The sequence below is a fragment of the Anguilla rostrata genome, chromosome 3 (genome assembly GCF_018555375.3).
Source record: "Anguilla rostrata isolate EN2019 chromosome 3, ASM1855537v3, whole genome shotgun sequence".
In the NCBI taxonomy this organism is placed as follows: Eukaryota; Metazoa; Chordata; class Actinopteri; order Anguilliformes; family Anguillidae; genus Anguilla; species Anguilla rostrata.
The window spans coordinates 73,605,078-73,625,800 of record NC_057935.1 but is presented as its reverse complement, the minus strand read 5'-3'; the positions used below and the strand labels follow the sequence as shown (position 1 = coordinate 73,625,800).

The window sequence follows — 20,723 nt, the reverse complement described above, 5'->3', positions numbered from 1 at the left end:
ACCTAGAAACCATCGTAACCTTTCGCCACGATCAGTTAGTAATGAGCCAATAACTGTTACACCACCGCTTTTTGTGGTGTTCACTCGCTGGGTGACGCTGTCATAAAATTTTCCCCGACCGTGAAGACTGCCTTGCTTGTTTACATTTTGGACAGATGTGGCTCGTGGATAAATCTATCGCTGTTTCCGTCGCAGCACTTTCGACACAAGCAATATTATAAGCACTAAATTTTACGACAACGCTAGCTAACCTTTCGAAAGTCATGTTAAACAAGTAGAAATAAACGCCATCAGCGGTGATCAACATATCTACCAATTATTTTAATAATGGATTTTCAGGCATAGATTTCGAATTATTTGTATTTTCTTGTCGACCATTAATGGAGAAGAGCCAACGTTTGTCAAATTGTCAAATTGTCTGTACCCACCGCTTACAGCAAAGTGCTAGTTATTTTTGGCTGGACCGCAATAGCGGGCCTGTCCTCAAAACCATATCCTAGGTTTTGACCTGGTCTTGTTTTTAAAGTGAAAGAAAACCACTGGGTGCCCTAGTGACGGGTGCTGAGCTGAAAAATGAGCAGGCAGAAAATCCCTTAAACTGATTAACGTTATTATTGTTGTCAACTTGTTTTTAATTATTGTACTTGATTAGAAATGACATATTACTAAATATGATAGAGACAGTTCTCCTCAATTAGTTTAGACGAGAAAAACATTCTATTTGCGTCACAAAATTGTGCACATTTCAATCGACATTAGCATATTAAAAACTGAATAAAAATACACACTCCGAAAATGTTCATGGCAAAGATCTGGAATACGCAGATTTTGTCATTTGAACGAGCACGGGTTAGATGGAATTTTTGAGTTTATAATTTATTTGATCGTCATAGCATGGCGTGATGAAGGAAACTGTGTTTATCTACTTAATTATAAAGGAGGTAGAGTGCTGCCAAAGTGATTGACTATAAACTCCAGATAACGCAAAACAAGGTGCTCTTGAAGGGAGGGTGCTTATACAGATTTGCAGGAAAAGTAGACAAAAAAGCTTACTTGAAACTTCAGGCACTCTTGCGCGGAGGAATTGGTATTTTTTTAGAAAACCTTTATTATCTCGATATATGCAGGAAAAGGAGAAATACCACCGACTGGTCTCGACCATGCAGGGCCTTCATCAAGGCACACTGATGAGGAGAGGAGTGCCTGAAGTTTCAAGTAAGCTGACTTTTTTTGGCTACTTTCCCTGCAAATGTGTTTATCTACAATTGAATTATTCAGATCGTGGGCAGACTTAAGTTAAACTATCAGTACTAGTCAGTTAAATAATGTGTGTAATAGAACACACCTTGCCACACCATATTGCCACTCTCTCTCTCTCTACCAAAATATAACATAAGCTGTGTTTTCCATTTGATTTGTCAGTTGTTGTGCATATTGTGTTTTTGTTTTGTCTGATCAACTTTATTACATAGTGGATGCAATGCATTTTAATACAATTTTGGACCCGGCTCTGCATTCTCTTGACTTTTTTTAATTAATTTTTTTTTTTTTTAAGTGCCCTGAACTTATGTCCCCCTCACATTACTTTTGTAATGTAAGCGGGACATTAGCAGTAAGATTACATGAATTCTAGGGTGAGTTTTTCCCTATATCCTCATGCTAAAATCTACTGTAAATCCACATTTTAAAGCTGATATTTAAAAAAATTTCTTCACAGGGGGGCATGCCCCCGGACCCCCCTAGGAGGGACCCTTTCTCACCCCTGATCAGTTTGCAGGTCTGTTTACGGTAAGAAGAAATTTCAGGATTTTTACGATAGGCTATTGCTTGTGTCGAAAGTGCTGCGATAGATCTACTCAGGAGCCACATCTGTCCAAAATGTTAACAACTCAGGCAGTTTTCACAGTCGGGAAAAATTTTATGACAACGTGGTCATTTAGCTAACTTAGCTAGCTAGGTAACCCAGATACTTCCTTTGTGACATTTAGGGATAATGTCAAGGACGAAAGGTAAAAGCCAAAAAACCGTAGACAGTTTTTTAAATGTTTAAATCTGCCCAGCATTCCAAGGCTTGTTGTTAGATTCAGTAGCCAATCAGGACTTGAATACAAGTTATTGTAGAGTGCAAAAACTTTGATATTATTGATTTCCTTTGTTGTTGTTGAAAACGCAGCATTCCAAGACTGTACATTGTTGTCAGATTCTGATTCTGACTCTGCTATGCTGTAAATAGTTGTTAATTTTTTTAAACGTGTGTTCAATAAATGACTTATTTATAATAACATTCACATTACGTAGTCATATTTTCAAACCTCCAGTTAGCTTTTAGCATTGACATAATGTAGGGCCCTATGGAATCTATGTTATAGCTTTTTTAAATTCTCAATTCCGCGATTCCATCCGTTGTGGTATATTGCCCAGCCCAGTGACATCACAAATGGGGGCAGTTCATGTCAAGTACAATGGCAGTTATATGACAAATCACAGACTAAGAGGCAGCTGGTCTGAGCCAATGGAGAGGCTTGTTGCTCACAGGTGACTTACCCACAGAGTTGAGGGAGGAGCCACTGGAGGGAGAGATCTGGAGCAGTCGCGGGTCGATGAAGGGGGTGAAGGAGGACGAGGACTTGTGTTTCTGCAGAGTGTTACTGGCAGACTGGGTCTACAACACAGGAGCCAGGGTAAGAGCGACTGTCTCCACCCGCAACCTTTCACCCACAACCATTCACCTGTAACCATTCACCTGCAACCATTCACCAGCAACCATTCACCTGAAACCATTCACCCGCAACCTCTCACCTGCTACCATTCACCTGCAACCATTCACTTGCTACCATTCACCCGCAACCTTTCACCCGTAACCATTCACCCGCAACCATTCCCCAGTCCTTTGGCCTGTGTCTATTCACCAGTCTCTGTATCTGCAATCATTCACTTGTCCCAGTGCCTATGTCCATTCAAGCTCCCCTATAACCATTCTCCTGTGAAAACTGAACTATATCTACCTGTTACCATGAACTGTGTGCTTGTGTGTGTGTGTGTATGTATCTGTCACCATGAACTGCTCTCCATCTGAAACCATAAATCATAAACATTAAAATATATATCTGCACACTCACCCTTTCATTCTGCTCACTCACCCTTTCATTCTGCACACTTACCCTTTCATTCTGCACACTAACCCTTTCATTCTGCATGCCCACCCTTTCATTCTGCACACTAACCCTTTCATTCTGCACACTCACTCTTTCATTCTGCACACTCACACCTTTCATTCTGCACGCTCACCCTTTCATTCAGCACGCTCACCCTTTCATTCTGCACGCTAACCCTCATTCTGCACACTAACCCTTTCATTCTGCATGCTCACCCTTCCATTCTGATTGCTCACCCTTTCATTCTGCACGCTCACCCTTTCATTCTGCATGCTCACCCTTTCATTCTGCATGCTCACCCTTTCATTCTGCACGCTCACCCTTTCATTCTGCACGCTCACCCTTTCATTCTGCACACTAACTCTTTCATTCTGCACACTCACCCTTTCATTCTGCATGCTCACTCTTTCATTCTCAATTATTATTCATACACACAAATGTTATCTTCTCCATTCAGTGATCAGAGACACTGTAATTGTAAAAATAAAATTAAAAAGTACAATAAATATATATCATGCTCTGTATTTTTATTATCTGTGTTAAGCTACGACAACGGACATACTTGTTAACGCTCATACTTGTTCTTACACGAAGCCTGAGCACAAACAGATATTCACATTCTCTCTCCCTCTCTCTCACACACACACACAAATAAAATGTAGGTCATTGAGGCATAAGAGCTCTGCACTCAGTCACAGGATGAGTTCTGCAGACCGAGCTGACCACAAGCCTGATACAGAGAGAGAGAGTGACAAGTGTTTTCTGGAACTCTGTGCTTCCTGTACCATTTAGGGTCCTTCCTGTTCATAATGAACACACTCTAAAGCTCCTCCTAAATAGCACATCCATACAATCAGAAATATTAATAACATATCCATATAATTATAAATCATAGTGAAGTAGACACAAAACAAATGAAAACAGCCTATGCTACCCTTACAAGTTACAAACATCTCTTACTTGGTCTGTACATAGCCTTATTTCTCTGTATTCAAATGAGATTTCCCAGAATTCAACTCACAACAGTGACAGAAAAGCGAAGAGGTGTACACTGAGTTCTGAAACACGCAGATAGCTGTGATTAAAACCATAAAACTCATTGAAAAGTACAGTTTTGAAGATGAGACAACAGCACAAGTGTGAAGGAATAGAATGGGAAGAAACAAGGACAAAATAAAGAATAGAAAATGAAGAAAGACAATATGAAAAAAATGTAGAACTCAGAAAGAAAGTTGTTTAATACAGCCCATTGGAAACCTGACTGCATATTTAAAGCAGCCCCAGTTCTCTCTTGTGGTCCTGTGAGTGACCAACATGCTGAATAAGCCACGGCTCTAATTTATGCAACTAACCATTTTCTTTAAGAGCAGAAAGAGGAATAAAATAAAGGAGGATTATGGGAGTAAAACTAAAACCATCTCTTCAAAAGGAAAATAGAGACGTGGGGAATGGTGACCAGCTCACCTGCTTATGTTTTACACACCAATCTGTGAAAACATTTTCTGCAAAATGTTTCCCCAAATTTTTCTCCAAAAACACTCAGTCACAGCTGTGACCACGTCAACAGCGCCCCCTGGTGATTTAGTGGGGTGAGGAGAACCTTATGTTTCCAGCAAAGTCAGCAAAGTCAGATGCTTCACTTCCGTTTCATAATCCACCAGCCTGGCTATTCCCCATAGGACTTCATTGTCCATTTTTCATTAAACAAATGAAAACCCCTCAAAATCACTTCAACAGAGAAGCCTCTGGGTAAGGTCACTGTGAGAGGACTGCGTAACCAATGGAGACGCTCAATCGACTGGCTGTTTAGCAATGTAGGGGGCATATCATGGCAACTTAACCATCTAGATGCCTAGGAATCTAGAAACAATCAGATAACGAGACTGGTTGTGGTTCAGCCAATCATTAATGACTGAAATGGTGGGGCAGTGGGGCGGGAGCGGGATTGGGGGCAGTGATCCGGAACGTTCTGTCTGGATGCTAATGGGAGGAGCAGCTAATAAGGAATGAGAGTGTGCCCATCAGCAGTGCCTCCTGGGCACTAGGGGGCGCTGGCAAGTAGAGACAGCAGCAGGCAGAGGAGACAGCCAGCCAGAGGAGGGCAGCACACATACCTGGAGGGCAGGGAGCTGGTCCAGGGGGGTGTGGGGGGGCGCGGAGGGGCTCATCTGGATGGATGAAGGGGAGGTGGTGTTGGAGGAGGAGGGCGAGGAGGAGGAGGAAGAGGGAGAGTGGCTTTGCTGGATGAGATCAGGCAAATGGTGAACACGGCCGGCAAAGCCGCTGCTCTCCTGCTGGGCGTGGCCAGGACGCCTTGCCCCGCCCTCACTCTGCAAGCAAGAACACACCTGGGCTAGGGGCTACAGAACGCATACACACCTGGGCTAGGGGCTACAGAACACACACACACCTGGGCTACGAGAACACACCTGGGCTAGGGGCAAGAACACACCCAGGCTAGGGGCCGCAGAACACACACACACAGGGCTATGGGCTACAGAACACACACACACACACACACACACACACACACACACCTGGGCTAGGGGCTACAGAACACACACACACCTGGGCTAGGGGCAAGAACACACCTGGGCTAGGGGCTACAGAACACACACACACCTGGACTAGGGGCACACACCTGGGCTAGGGGCAAGAACACACACACACCTGGGCTAGGGGCACACACCTGGGCTAGGGGCAAGAACACACACACCTGGGCTAGGGGCTACAGAACACACACACGCCTGGGCTAGGGGCTACAGAACACACACACGCCTGGGCTAGGGGTAAGAACACACACACCTGGGCTAGGGGTTACAGAACACACATGCACCTGGGCTAGGGGTTACAGAACACACACGCACCTGGGCTAGGGGCAAGAACACACACACCTGGGCTAGGGGCTACAGAACACACACACACCTGGGCTAGGGGCAAGAACACACCTGGGCTAGGGGCTACAGAACACACACACACCTGGACTAGGGGCACACACCTGGGCTAGGGGCAAGAACACACACACACCTGGGCTAGGGGCACACACCTGGGCTAGGGGCAAGAACACACACACCTGGGCTAGGGGCTACAGAACACACACACGCCTGGGCTAGGGGCTACAGAACACACACACGCCTGGGCTAGGGGTAAGAACACACACACCTGGGCTAGGGGCTACAGAACACACACACCTGGGCTAGGGGCTACAGAACACACACACCTGGGCTAGGGGCAAGAACACACACACCTGGGCTAGGGGCTACAGAACACACACACACCTAGGCTAGGGGCAAGAACACACACACACCTGGGCTAGGGCCTACAGAACATTACATTACATTACAGGCATTTAGCAGACGCTCTTATCCTGAGCGACTTACACAACTTTATTTACATAGCATTTTACATTATATCCATTTATACAGCTGGATATATACTGAAGCAATGCAGGTTAAGTACCGTGCTCAAGGGTACAACGGCAGTGTCCTTACCCGGGAATCGAACCTGCGACCTTTCGGTTACAAGCCCAGTTCCTTACCCACTGTGCTACACTCCGGCTACAGAACACACACACACACCTGGACTAGGGGCACACACCTGGGCTAGGAGCTACAGAACACACACACACCTGGGCTAGGGGCAAGAACACACACGCACCTGGGCTAGGGGTTACAGAACACACACGCACCTGGGCTAGGGGTTACAGAACACACATGCACCTGGGCTAGGGGTTACAGAACACACACGCACCTGGGCTAGGGGCAAGAACACACACACCTGGGCTAGGGGCTACAGAACACACACACCTGGGCTAGGGGCAAGAACACACACACCTGGGCTAGAAGCAAGAACACACTCACCTGGGCTAGGGGCAAGAACACACACACACCTGGGCTAGGGGCTACAGAACACACACACACCTAGGCTAGGGGCTACAGAACACACACACACCTAGGCTAGGGGCAAGAACACACACACACCTGGGCTAGGGCCTACAGAACACACATACCTGGGCTAGGGGCTACAAAACACACACACACCTGGGCTAGGGGCAAGAACACACACGCACCTGGGCTAGGGGTTACAGAACACACACGCACCTGGGCTAGGGGTTACAGAACACACACACACCTGGGCTAGGGGCAAGAACACACACACCTGGGCTAGGGGCTACAGAACACACACACCTGGGCTAGAAGCAAGAACACACACACCTGGGCTAGAAGCAAGAACACACTCACCTGGGCTAGGGGCAAGAACACACACACACACCTGGGCTAGGGGCTACAGAACACACACACCTGGGCTAGGGGCAAGAACATGCACACACCTGGGATAGGGGCTACAGAACACACATACCTGGGCTAGGGGCTATAGAACACACACACCTGGGCTAGGGGCAAGAACACACACGCACACCTGGGCTAGGGGCTTTGTGGGGGGGGGGGGTGGCTTAGGCAATTGTACGCTGCTGGGAGGGGACCCTTAAAGTCCACTGAGGCAAGGAGGGGAGATAGATATATGCTTTACCTGTTAGGGCAATATGCAGTTGGGTCACACTGAATCACATGAAAACTGTTTGAGCCAGGGGTGGGTTAAGCACTCATCTCCTCCTTTTCTTATCTCTCAACCCATCAGGGGGCTTTCCCCACACCACTTCTCCTCCAGGGCGAGTCCCAACGCTTAAGCATAGTTTCTATATTAGTTCTTCCACCAAAAAATACCTGCTCTTCAAAACTCTCCAGGACGCTTACTAACATAAGCTAAAACGATTGGAACAGGCTCAGAGAACCTTCACAGAAACTGTTCAAAAAGGGTCAGAGAACCTTCACAGAAACTGTTAATTCCCTGACCAGGGACAAGGTGACCAAATATGAGGCTCTTCAGCGGAATGGCTCTGTGTTCCGATGAGCAGAGTCAGGGACTCACAGGCTCCTGTTCCCTGGACACAACTGCAGCGTTCTCCCGCCGGGTACCACAGGGTCCTACTGCCCGTCAGCTGCACACGGGCACCACATGACCGGTTTGGACAGGAATGTCCTGTTTTCACAGTATGTGTACAAGTCTGTTATGTGGTCCCAACCGGACAGCAGACATATCTGGTCTGTATAAGTGATTGAAATTTGACTGCTAGTTTGTAATTCATTTCTTCTGTACGATTATATTTAATTTAATATTTTACTTATTAGTGAAGGCTACTGCTAAAGGATTGATTGTATTAATTGCATAATGTTTTGTATCAGAAAAATGATTTCCTAAAAGTAGAAAATGTAGCTTCTGAGTTTTCTTCCTAAAAAGCACCACACCTTTGATATCTCAGACCTCTGAGCCAAACCACAGATTACAATCCCACTGAGATCAGGGACAAAATAAAGAAACGAAAACCAAATAAAAAGCAATATGAACACAGAATCTACTTCAGAACAGAAGGGGATGAGTGGATAAACAACCACAGTTCACAGCGGAAGAAACAGGAAATGGAAGTTTTCTCCTCCTACTGTTCCTTCCTGTTACCTGTCTGACGATTAAAGTGCCATCTTTGCAGGGCGTGGAGGCGGGGTCACTCTCCGCCTCGTCATGAGGGGACTCAGACTCCCCGTTACTCAGCTTCGAGGACCTGGGGAGGGACATGTTAGTGAGGCTCATATTACACCCAAATTTCAATCAGAGTCTATATAAATATACACACACACACACACAACCTCACACGCTTACACACGCACATGTACACACATTCACACACAAAAAAAAAAACCCTTTTTTTCCTTGTCACTTGTTACATGTTGCCCCATCCCTGCACTTCTTGGTAAATTGTATTTGTCCTAATACTCTAGCTTAATCTTCTGCCTAGTTTGGCTTTGCAGATGTTAGACCAGGATAGTGTTCATTGTTCTCAGCTAGAAATAGCTGTACAAAATAAGTAATTGTACCTTACTGAACCCGTGTTCAGCAGTTGTCTACGATCATGAAAATGCACTTCTTGTACGTCGCTTTGGATAAAAGCGTCTGCCAAATGAATGTAATGTAATGTAATGTAACAAGAACACACACATGCTTACACGCTCACACTTACACACGCACACTCACACATTCACAAATTCACACACACGGGCACTCATGCACTACAAACACACAAACACCAACACGGTATTCAGGTTAGGGGGAGAAAACAGTAGTCTTGAGCCCTGAAATGTCATTATTAAGCCACAGACTAACACTGTGACACATCAGAACAGGGGACCAACAGTTCTCTTGGTCCTGGATGAGCAGATTGGCTGAGATTACTAGCCCTTTCTGCTGGGTGACCTTCAGTTGGTTTCCCCTTCATTGATGGAAGTAAATGGGAGCGCATGATTGTGCAAAGCACTGATTAATATTTTATACAGAACTGTAAAGCTACAATATTTAGAAATTCAGCCATTTTGACACTTCCGTTTCAGTACAGTACTGTGCTCAGCAGGTAAGAAGACTGCAGCAACGAATGCAGTAACAAAGCTGAATGTACAAATCATTCAGATGTCTGTTCTAGTGTACCATTATATACCTGGGCTACCAAATATTGGGCTGAAATGCTACATTTGGCTGCTGCTCTCCCAGAGGACTAGCACATGCATTTATGATTTGTCCACCCTGCAGGTGTTGGACTTCTCTGCTCAACATTCAATCCCCGGTGGGTTGCACCAGACAGTGAGCGAGGTCAGGGGTCACATACACAGCCCGGGAGTCCTCAGGCCCAGAGGTAGACTCATCTCCCCCCTCTTGGTCCACATCTTCATCCTCCTCGTCGGTGGTCCCCGACTCTTCGCTAGAGGAAGAGTAGTCCGTCACCTTGTGGGGAGGCCGGACATCCTCAACCGCACGCAGCTCCTTCGCCAGTGCAGTGAGATCCTGAAGGGGTCAGAGGTCAAAGGTCAATTGTATTACAGGAAATGGGGCTGCACGTCAGCTACATCCATTCCAAGTGTTCAAGGCCAATGGAAAAGCACCTGCTTCCTGCTAAGCCAAACCCCAGGAAGTATCAACATCACACAGACACACTGGGCATTAGATCCAAGCACAGACACCCTGGGCAGCAGACCCATGCACAGACACACTGGGCAGCAGACCCAAGCACAGACACTCTGGGCAGCAGACCCAAGCACAGACACTCAGGGAAGCAGACCCAATCACAGACACACTGGGCAGTAGACCCAAGCACAGACACTTGGGGCAGTAGACCCAAGCACAGACACACTGGGCAGCAGACCCAAGCACAGACACTCTGGGCAGCAGACCCAAGCACAGACACTCTGGGCAGCAGACCCAAGCACAGACACACTGGGCAGTTGACCCAAGCACAGACACTCTGGGCAGTAGACCCAAGCACAGACACACTGGGCAGCAGACCCAAGCACAGACACTCTGGGCAGTAGACCCAAGCACAGACACTTGGGGCAGTAGACCCAAGCACAGACACACTGGGCAGTAGACCCAAGCACAGACACTCTGGGCAGCAGACCCAACACAACACTCTGGGCAGTAGACCCAAGCACAGACACTCGGGCAGCAGACCCAAGCACAGACACACTGGGCAGTAGACCCAAGCACAGACACTCTGGGGCAGTAGACCCAAGCACAGCAGACAGTCGGGCAGTAGACCCAAGCACAGACACACTGGGCAGTTGACCCAAGCACAGACACTCAGGGTAGCAGACTCAAGCACAGACACTCTGGGCAGCAGACCCAAGCACAGACACTCTGGGCAGCAGACCCAAGCACAGAACACTGGGCAGTAGACCCAAGCACAGACACACTGGGCAGTTGACCCAAGCACAGACACTCTGGGCAGCAGACTCAACACAACACTCGGGGCAGTAGACCAAAGCACAGACACTTGGGGAGCAGACCCAAGCACAGACACACTGGGCAGTAGACCCAAGCACAGACACTCTGGGCAGTGACCCAAGCACAGACAGTCGGGCAGTAGACCCAACCCACAGACACACTGGGCGCGACCCAAGCACAGACACACTGGGCAGTAGACCCAAGCACAGACACTCTGGGCAGCAGACCCAACACAAACACCGTGGGCAGTAGACCCAAGCACAGACAACTCGGGAAAGCAGACCCACAACACCAGACACTCTGGGCAGTAGACCCAAGCACAGACACTCTGGGGCAGCAGAACCCCAAACACCAACACTTGGGGCAGTAGACCCAAGCACAGACACTCGGGGAAGCAGACCCAAGCACAGACACACTGGGCAGTAGACCCAAGCACAAACACTCGGGGCAGTAGACCCAAGCACAGACACTTGAGGCAGTAGACCCAAGGACAGACACACTGGGCAGTAGACCCAAGCACAGACACTCTGGGCAGCAGACCTAAACACAAACACTCGGGGCAGTAGACCCAAGCACAGACACTCGGGGAAGCAGACCCAAGCACAGACACACTGGGCAGTAGACCCAAGCACAGACACACTGGGCAGCAGACCCAAACACAAACACTCGGGGCAGTAGACCCAAGCACAGACACACTGGGCAGCAGACCCAAGCACAGACACTCTGGGCAGTAGACCCAAGCACAGACACTTGGGGCAGTAGACCCAAGCACAGACACACTGGGCAGTAGACCCAAGCACAGACACTCTGGGCAGCAGACCCAAACACAAACACTCGGGGCAGTAGACCCAAGCACAGACACTCGGGGAAGCAGACCCAAGCACAGACACACTGGGCAGTAGACCCAAGCACAGACACTCTGGGCAGTAGACCCAAGCACAGACAGTCGGGGCAGTAGACCCAAGCACAGACACACTGGGCAGTTGACCCAAGCACAGACACTCAGGGTAGCAGACTCAAGCACAGACACTCTGGGCAGCAGACCCAAGCACAGACACTCTGGGCAGCAGACCCAAGCACAGACACACTGGGCAGTAGACCCAAGCACAGACACACTGGGCAGTTGACCCAAGCACAGACACTCTGGGCAGCAGACTCAAACACAAACACTCGGGGCAGTAGACCAAAGCACAGACACTTGGGGGAGCAGACCCAAGCACAGACACACTGGGCAGTAGACCCAAGCACAGACACTCTGGGCAGTAGACCCAAGCACAGACAGTCGGGGCAGTAGACCCAAGCACAGACACACTGGGCAGTTGACCCAAGCACAGACACACTGGGCAGTAGACCCAAGCACAGACACTCTGGGCAGCAGACCCAAACACAAACACCGGGGCAGTAGACCCAAGCACAGACACTCGGGGAAGCAGACCCAAACACAGACACACTGGGCAGTAGACCCAAGCACAGACACTCTGGGCAGCAGACCCAAACACAAACACTTGGGGCAGTAGACCCAAGCACAGACACTCGGGGAAGCAGACCCAAGCACAGACACACTGGGCAGTAGACCCAAGCACAAACACTCGGGGCAGTAGACCCAAGCACAGACACTTGGGGCAGTAGACCCAAGGACAGACACACTGGGCAGTAGACCCAAGCACAGACACTCTGGGCAGCAGACCTAAACACAAACACTCGGGGCAGTAGACCCAAGCACAGACACACTGGGCAGTAGACCCAAGCACAGACACACTGGGCAGCAGACCCAAACACAAACACTCGGGGCAGTAGACCCAAGCACAGACACTTGGGGCAGTTGACCCAAGCACAGACACACTGGGCAGTAGACCCAAGCACAGATACTCTGGGCAGCAGACCCAAACACAAACACTCGGGGCAGTAGACACAAGCACAGACACACTGGGCAGTAGACCCAAGCACAGACACTCTGGGCAGTAGACCCAAGCACAGACACTCAGGACGGGGAATTCCGCCAGTTCCCCAGCTGTTTCAGTTTTGACATTTCATGCTAACATGCTAACTTCGGCTAACTAACTTCCTAATTATATAATTCGACACTTGAGCTACATCTATTGATAAACACATGAAGGACTGTTTGTCTACTCTAAGAGTCTAATCTATGAGTCTAACCTATGACTCTAATCTGAGTCTAATCTATGAGTCTAACCTGAGTCAGATCTATGAGTGTAACCTCTGAGTCTATGAGTCTAATCACTCACTGCTGGCCGCGTCGGTCTCACAAAGTCCTTCTTCTCCTCTGGTTTTTTCCCAGCACTCTCTGGCCGCTGCAGGGGGGACCCCTCAGATTTGGAAGACGCTGGAAACAGATCGACCATTTACAGAGAGCTCAGGGTACGGTGGCAAGGGCAGAGCTGGTGTGTGAAAGACGTGTGTACATATATAGATATACATGTGTGAATGTGGGCATGCTTGAGTGTGCATATGCATAAAAATCTCTGGGTTTTTGCTCTTTTTCTGCAACTCTGTAAAGCATCTGTAAAAAGCGCCACAGAAATTAGACTGATTTAATTTGACTGGATTTGATTGGATACTCTGGACTCACAGCGAACACGGAATCTGTCCCCGGATCCTCCCTGGGAGTTACTGGACCCAGAGGAGCTGCCACTGCCCGGCCTGGAGGCCAACTTCTCCACCCGGTCCCAGAGGAGGCGTGGCTCTGCACTGCTGAGGGAGTGAGGGAGCGAGGGAGAGAGGGTGAGAGCGAGCGAGAGAAGGAGGGAGCGAGGGAGGGAGAGAACGAGAGAGGGAGGGAGCGAGCGAGGGAGAGAGGGTGGGAGGGAGAGAGGGTGAGAGCGAGCGAGAGAAGGAGGGAGCGAGCAAGGAAGGGAGTGAGGGAGGGAGAGAACGAGAGAGGGAGGGAACGAGTCATGTGCACACACACACCATCATGTGCACACACCCCGTTATGTTATGTGCGCACTAGGGGTGTACAGAGACGTCATTACCTCTATCTGTATCTGTATCTGTTCAACCCACAAAATTATCTGTATCTGTTCAACCAACAAAATTATCTGTATGTATCTGTTCAACCAACAAAATTATCTGTATCTGTTCAACCAACAAAATTATCTGTATCTGTTCAACCAACAAAATTATCTGTATGTATCTGTTCAACCAACAAAATTATCTGTATCTGTTCAACCAACAAAATTATCTGCATCTGTATCAAAGTTCGTTGGTGTGTGTGCCAGAGTTCCAGATACAGCTAGCAGCCGTACGTAACCCCGTCCCCCCCACTCTCTCTCTCTCTCTCTCTGCCCCTGTAACGTTAGATAGAGGCTATGAGAACTCGACATGGAGCTGACCTTTTTTTTCCCGAATCTGAATAATAACAAGCAACTTCGGGTAGAAGAAATATCTGTTTCCATCGCAGTATTTGTGCTTTCCTGAATACAGTATTCAGATTAGGATACATCCCTATTGCACACACTCCATTATGTGCACACACTCCATTATGTGCACACACCTACATATCTCAAATTCTACACTCAATGCCCTCTGTGCATTTGCTACATGAAAACCAGTGGGTGTACCATAGCGACCGCACCTGCTGGCATTCCTCTGTCCGGCCTGGTTGCCTGGCTGCGCCCCACCCTGGAGGGGAGAGTCTCGGCGGGACAGGACAGGCGACCGGGACGTCGTCCTCACTGGAACCTTCCACACAAAAACAGACTGGGTGAGAGACCTGTCCCATAGCGGCACCAAGAGGGAACACCAGGACAGCACCCAAACACCCAGCAAGACCCCCAACACCCAGCAACACCCAGCAAGAACCCCAAACACCTGGTAAGACCCCCAACACCCAGCAACACCCCCACACCCAGCAAGACCCCCCCAACACCTGGTAACACCCCAAAACCCAGAAAGACCCCCAATCCACAACACCAATTCCAGCCCAATGGACACCCATCCCAGCGCAATAGCTCATAGACATATACAGCTCATATACATTTTAACCAAAATGAAATAATAAACAACACCAGCTTTTTTAGTTAAGCTAGTCCAGTTATCTTCTGATAAACCCATACTTTGCACTGTGAGTGTGAGTGTACGCGTGAGTGCATGCACGTGCATATGTGTGTGTGTCTGCGCATGTCTGTGTGTGTGTGTGTCTGAGTGCGTGTGTGTGTGTGCGCACGTGTATGTGTGTACACATGCGTGTGTGTGTGTATGTGTGTGTGTCTGTGTGAGTGTGTGTGCATGTGTTTGTGTGTGTGTGTGTGTGTGTGTGTGTGTCTGTATGTCAGTGTCTGTGTGTATCTGTGTGTGTATCTGTAATGTCCGTTCCCATTTTGTGGTCTGACCAAGTAAAACTAGTTTCCTGGGGAGTTCCTGGAGGCGTGCAGTTTAACTGACTGTTTGTCTTAGAAGACGCTGTGTTTTGCATAAGGCCTCCATCTAATATGTTTGAATGTACAGTGCTTCGTAGTTGGGTATGAGATTTCAGTGTAGTGCAGAAATGTAATGGAAAGGCTCTGTCTGATTAAGGAAATCAAACATTTAATATTTTAAAGATTTAAATACCAGAAAAGACATTTACAGGTCACCATTTTAATGCTAAAAAGGTCAAACCACAGACATGTGAAGCTGTTCCACTGGTTCCTTTTTTCCGAAGTCGCAGAAAAACAACCCGGTTTCTGAGAAAGGAAGCGCCCCAAAGGCGTGGTAAAGCCGCACTCTAAGCAGCCTATCTTTTAGGGTTTCCATTTATTATAAGCAACTAGGCTATGAGATAGTCACAGGGAGTTCCGCTTGAGTTCACCAGGAAGCTTTGCTCTTACTGCTTCTGCAGAGTAACGGTCCCCAGAAGCACTGCTCTCACTGCTGCAGTGTGGAAGGTCCCCAGAAGCACTGCTCTCACTACTGCAGTGTGGAAGGTCCCCAGAAGCACTGCTCTCACTGCTGCAGTGTGGAAGGTCCCCAGAAGCACTGCTCTCACTACTGCAGTGTGGAAGGTCCCCAGAAGCACTGCTCTCACTACTGCAGTGTGGAAGGTCCCCAGAAGCACTGCTCTCACTGCTGCAGTGTGGAAGGTCCCCAGAAGCACTGCTCTCACTGCTGCAGTGTGGAAGGTCCCCAGAAGCACTGCTCTCACTGCTGCAGTGTGGAAGATCCCCAGAAGCACTGCTCTCACTGCTGCAGTGTGGAAGGTCCCCAGAAGCACTGCTCTCACTGCTGCAGTGTGGAAGGTCCCCAGAAGCACTGCTCTCACTGCTGCAGTGTGGAAGGTCCCCAGAAGCACCGCTCTCACTGCTGCAGTGTGGAAGGTCCCCAGAAGCACTGCTCTCACTGCTGCAGTGTGAAAGGTCCCCAGAAGCACTGCTCTCACTGCTGCTGCAGAGTGAAGGTCCCCAGAAGCACTGCTCTCACTGCTGCAGTGTGGAAGGTCCCCAGAAGCACTGCTCTCACTGCTGCAATGTGGAAGGTCCCCAGAAGCACTGCTCTCACTGCTGCAGTGTGGAAGGTCCCCAGAAGCACTGCTCTCACTGCTGCAATGTGGAAGGACCCCAGAAGCACTGCTCTCACTGCTGCTGCAGAGTGAAGGTCCCCAGAAGCACTGCGCTCACTGCTGCAGTGTGGAAGGTCCCCAGAAGCAGGAGTGTTCAGGAACATTAGAGAGGCTAAGAGAGCTCGGGTCCGACGCCTTTCTCCCCTTCTCCAGTGGGCTCATGCACAGTAAATGGACCGGTGCCATTGCACAGGGCAAAAAGCAATACCAAGGCAAGTGGTGCGGGTTTCTACAGGGAGAGGGGCACCTCTCAATCAGACAATTGTGGCAAGCTGGGAGCAGTCCCCAGGGCATTGTGACATCACCCAGGGCACTGTGACATCACCCTGAGGGAGGGAGTTACCTCATGCTAAATATCTCTGCACAGACCAGTGCTGGGGCCTAAATGGGAAAAAAACGGCTTTTTAAAGGTTTTACTTCCTGCGCTCAGAAAAGACAAAAGGTCATCAAATCCAAGCGAAAAGCAGTGGGCCTCCAGGTAATTTACCTGAAAGAGAGAGTGCCCGAATGAAAGAGAGAGAAGAGAAAGAGTGACAATGCACAAATAGAGACAGGAAAAGATGGACAAAGAAACAGAGAGAGAGAGATCAGACGAGAGGAAGAGTGGAGAGGGTCAGGGCCTGGGGTGGGGTGGGGGCCTGGGGGGGTGGGGAGGGGGGTTACCTGTGGTTCCATGGGCCTGTGCCCGGCTGGGCCAGATTCAGCGTTCCCATTTGAGAAGGTTTCGGAGCGAGAGGGCACAGGGGGTTGTTTGGATTGCACTGCCTGAGGCGAGCCCTGAATATTTTTCCGAAATCTTTCATCAGCCTGGGGGCACACACACAGGGGACAGCGCAAATCACAGGGCTGCCACTGGAGGGGACAATCATGGAGAGCTAACAAACAAACAAACATTTCTTAAATCTCCCCTGAAGAGACACAGTATCAACGGAAACTACACAAGACCATGGGGTAGTTTCCACGGGAGGTGATTCTGCTCACTAAAGTCACTTTAATTAGGTTAATATCCAGGTTTCTTCAACATTCACACAAAGGATAAAAGATAAAACCTGATCACACATAATACATGTTAGCTTCTCCTTCATTCAAAACCAAGCCATCCCTTCATTTCAGCTACAGGGTAATCCACTACACAAAAACAAAACGCAAGTCTGGAGTTATGGAAAGCTTTCTTAATGTGAAAAGTTCTATTCTCTCCTTTGCAGCAAGTAGAAGCCGAGCCAAAGCGGCTCAAACCTGAGTGGATTACATTACATTACCTGAGTGGATGTGCATTCCCTGCCCGCCCCCCCCGACTGTTTTAAAGCAGACAGATGATGTGAACTGCCCCTGCTTTAGCATCAACACTTAATTATGAACTATGAGGATGGTTGCTTCCATGGTTGACATATGCAGTGATTATGATGATTATGATTATGAGTTGTTATTTTAGACATTATTCCTGAATTATGATGAAAGACCTGTGTGGAAATTGAAAGCAGTGATGTTTAGACAGCAGTTCTGAAACACATATCCTCTTCAGCAGTGATGGTAGATTTACAGTGATGTAGTGGCTCAAACAAACCAAACACAAGGTGATTTATGACTGTACATTCCAAGCACTATACTGAGAAAACAGACAACAAAAATAAAAATATAAAACTAACACCTATTGGCTTTATGTATTTTGCCAAGATACATAACAAAATAATTTGTCAAATTTTAGATTTTTGTGGAAAAAACTTGATAATCAGGGCTATACTAGAAAAAAACATTATAGTATAGCCTTGTGGAAAAAAATCACTGTTAAAATCAGCAGTCACTGATAGCCAATCTAATTTAAAACCAAACAAAAAACAAAGAGGATGTTTCCTTTTAAGTTGTTCTGTTTTTTTAAAGGTAGCTGAAGCAACAGCAGAAAAAGATGCGCATGATCAAAACAAATTTCAAAGCACACAGCAAGGAGTAGAATGTGCAAGAAAAAGGTAGAAAACGTTAGCTTGGCTACGTGGCATACTGGCTCTGTAAACTTTAGCTTGGGCTACGTGGCATACTGGCTCTGTAAACATTAGCTTGGGCTACGTGGAATACCGGCTCAGAAAATGTTAGCTTGGGCTACGTGGCATACTGGCTCTGTAAACATTAGCTTGGGCTACGTGGAATACCGGCTCAGAAAATGTTAGCTTGGGCTACGTGGCATACTGGCTCTGTAAACATTAGCTTGGGTTAGGTGGCATACCGGCTCAGAAAACATTAGCTTTGGCTACGTGGCATACTGGCTCTGTAAACGTTAGCTTTGGCTACGTGGCATACTGGCTCTGTAAACGTTAGCTTTGGCTATGTGGCATACTGGCTCTGTAAATGTTAGCTTTGGCTATATGGCATACTGGCTCTGTAAACGTTTGCTTTGGCTAAGTGGCATACTGGCTCTGTAAACGTTTGCTTTGGCTACGTGGCATACTGGCTCTGTAAACGTTAGCTTTGGCTTTGTGGCATCCTGGCTCTGTAAATGTTAGCTTTGGCTATGTGGCATACTGGCTCTGTAAACGTTAGCTTGGGCTACGTGGCATACTGGCTCTGTAAACGTTAGCTTTGGCTATGTGGCATACTGGCTCTGTAAACGTTAGCTTTAGCTATGTGGCATACTGGCTCTGTAAACGTTAGCTTTGGCTTTGTGGCATACTGGCTCTGTAAACGTTAGCTTTAGCTATGTGGCATCCTGGCTCTGTAAACGTTAGCTTTGGCTATGTGGCATACTGGCTCTGTAAACGTTAGCTTTAGCTATGTGGCATACTAGCTCTGTAAACGTTAGCTTTGGCTTTGTGGCATACTGGCTCTGTAAACGTTAGCTTTAGCTATGTGGCATCCTGGCTCTGTAAACGTTAGCTTTAGCTATGTGGCATACTGGCTGAGTGTTAAGAGACCAAGGCAAAGCAGTGAGGACTTGCGCAAGATTAGGGGTGTGGAGGGGCGGGGTTCATCTCTCTGACCCACTGGATTGGCTCAGGCTGGGGTTGAGGGGTAGGGTTCACCTCTCTGACCCACTAGATTGGCTCAGGCTGGGTTTGAGAGGCGGGGTTCACCTCTCTGACCCACTAGATTGGCTCAGGCTGGGTTTGAGAGGCGGGGTTCACCTCTCTGACCCACTAGATTGGCTCAGGCTGGGTTTGAGAGGCGGGGTTCACCTCTCTGACCCGCTGGATTGGCTCAGGCTGGGGTTGAGAGGCGGGGTTCACCTCTCTGACCCGCTGGATTGGCTCAGGCTGGGTTTGAGAGGTGGGGTTCACCTCTCTGACCCACTAGATTGGCTCAGGCTGGGTTTGAGAGGCGGGGTTCACCTCTCTGACCCACTAGATTGGCTCAGGCTGGGTTTGAGAGGCGGGGTTCACCTCTCTGACCCGCTAGATTGGCTCAGGCTGGGGTTGAGAGGCGGGGTTCACCTCTCTGACCCGCTGGATTGGCTCAGGCTGGGTTTGAGAGGCGGGGTTCACCTCTCTGACCCGCTGGATTGGCTCAGGCTGGGGTTAAGAGGCGGGGTTCACCTCTCTGACCCGGTGGATTGGCTCAGGCTGGGGTTGAGGGGCGGGGTTCACCTCTCTGACCCGCTGGATTGGCTCAGGCTGGGTTTGAAGGGTGGGGTTCACCTCTCTGACCCGCTGGATTGGCTTAGGCTGGGTTTGAGGGGTGGGGTTCACCTCTCTGACCTGCTGGATTGGCTCAGGCTGGGTTTGAGGGGCGGGGTTCACCTCTCTGACCCGCTGGATTGGCTCAGGCTGGGTTTGAGAGGCGGGGTTCACCTCTCTGACCCGGTGGATTGGCTCAGGCTGGGTTTGAGGGGCGGGGTTCACCTCTCTGACCCGCTGGATTGGCTCAGGCTGGGTTTGAGGGGCGGGGTTCACCTCTCTGACCCGCTGGATTGGCTCAGGCTGGGTTTGAGGGGCGGGGTTCACCTCTCTGACCCGCTGGATTGGCTCAGGCTGGGTTTGAGGGGCGGGGTTCACCTCTCTGACTCGCTGGATTGGCTCAGGCTGGGGTTGAGGGGCGGGGTTCACCTCTCTGACCCGCTGGATTGGCTCAGGCTGGGTTTGAGGGGTGGGGTTCACCTCTCTGACCCGCTGGATTGGCTCAGGCTGGGTTTGAGGGGTGGGGTTCACCTCTCTGACCCGCTGGATTGGCTCAGGCTGGGGTTGAGAGGCGGGGTTCACCTC

General features: G+C 49.0%; 1 protein-coding gene across 7 annotated transcripts in view; it reads right to left on the bottom strand.

Annotated features, from left to right (window-relative positions):
• The window catches only part of LOC135251920 (mitogen-activated protein kinase kinase kinase kinase 4-like), a 64,445-nt gene that overhangs the window by 8,652 nt on the left and 35,070 nt on the right, over positions 1-20,723 (bottom strand). For 2 of the 7 annotated variants that reach the window (XM_064329790.1, XM_064329791.1), the window contains exons 15-22: positions 17,200-17,343; positions 14,575-14,681; positions 13,570-13,691; positions 13,226-13,323; positions 9,868-10,043; positions 8,670-8,772; positions 5,270-5,485; positions 2,545-2,662 (exon numbers count right to left, since the gene is read on the bottom strand). In XM_064329790.1, the coding sequence (XP_064185860.1) occupies positions 2,545-2,662; positions 5,270-5,485; positions 8,670-8,772; positions 9,868-10,043; positions 13,226-13,323; positions 13,570-13,691; positions 14,575-14,681; positions 17,200-17,343 (1,084 nt within the window). Of the gene's footprint in view, positions 1-2,544; positions 2,663-5,269; positions 5,486-8,669; positions 8,773-9,867; positions 10,044-13,225; positions 13,324-13,569; positions 13,692-14,574; positions 14,682-15,510; positions 16,918-17,199; positions 17,344-20,723 lie in introns of those variants that run through there. The other 5 variants (XM_064329792.1, XM_064329793.1, XM_064329796.1 and 2 more) reach the window with 5 other exon arrangements.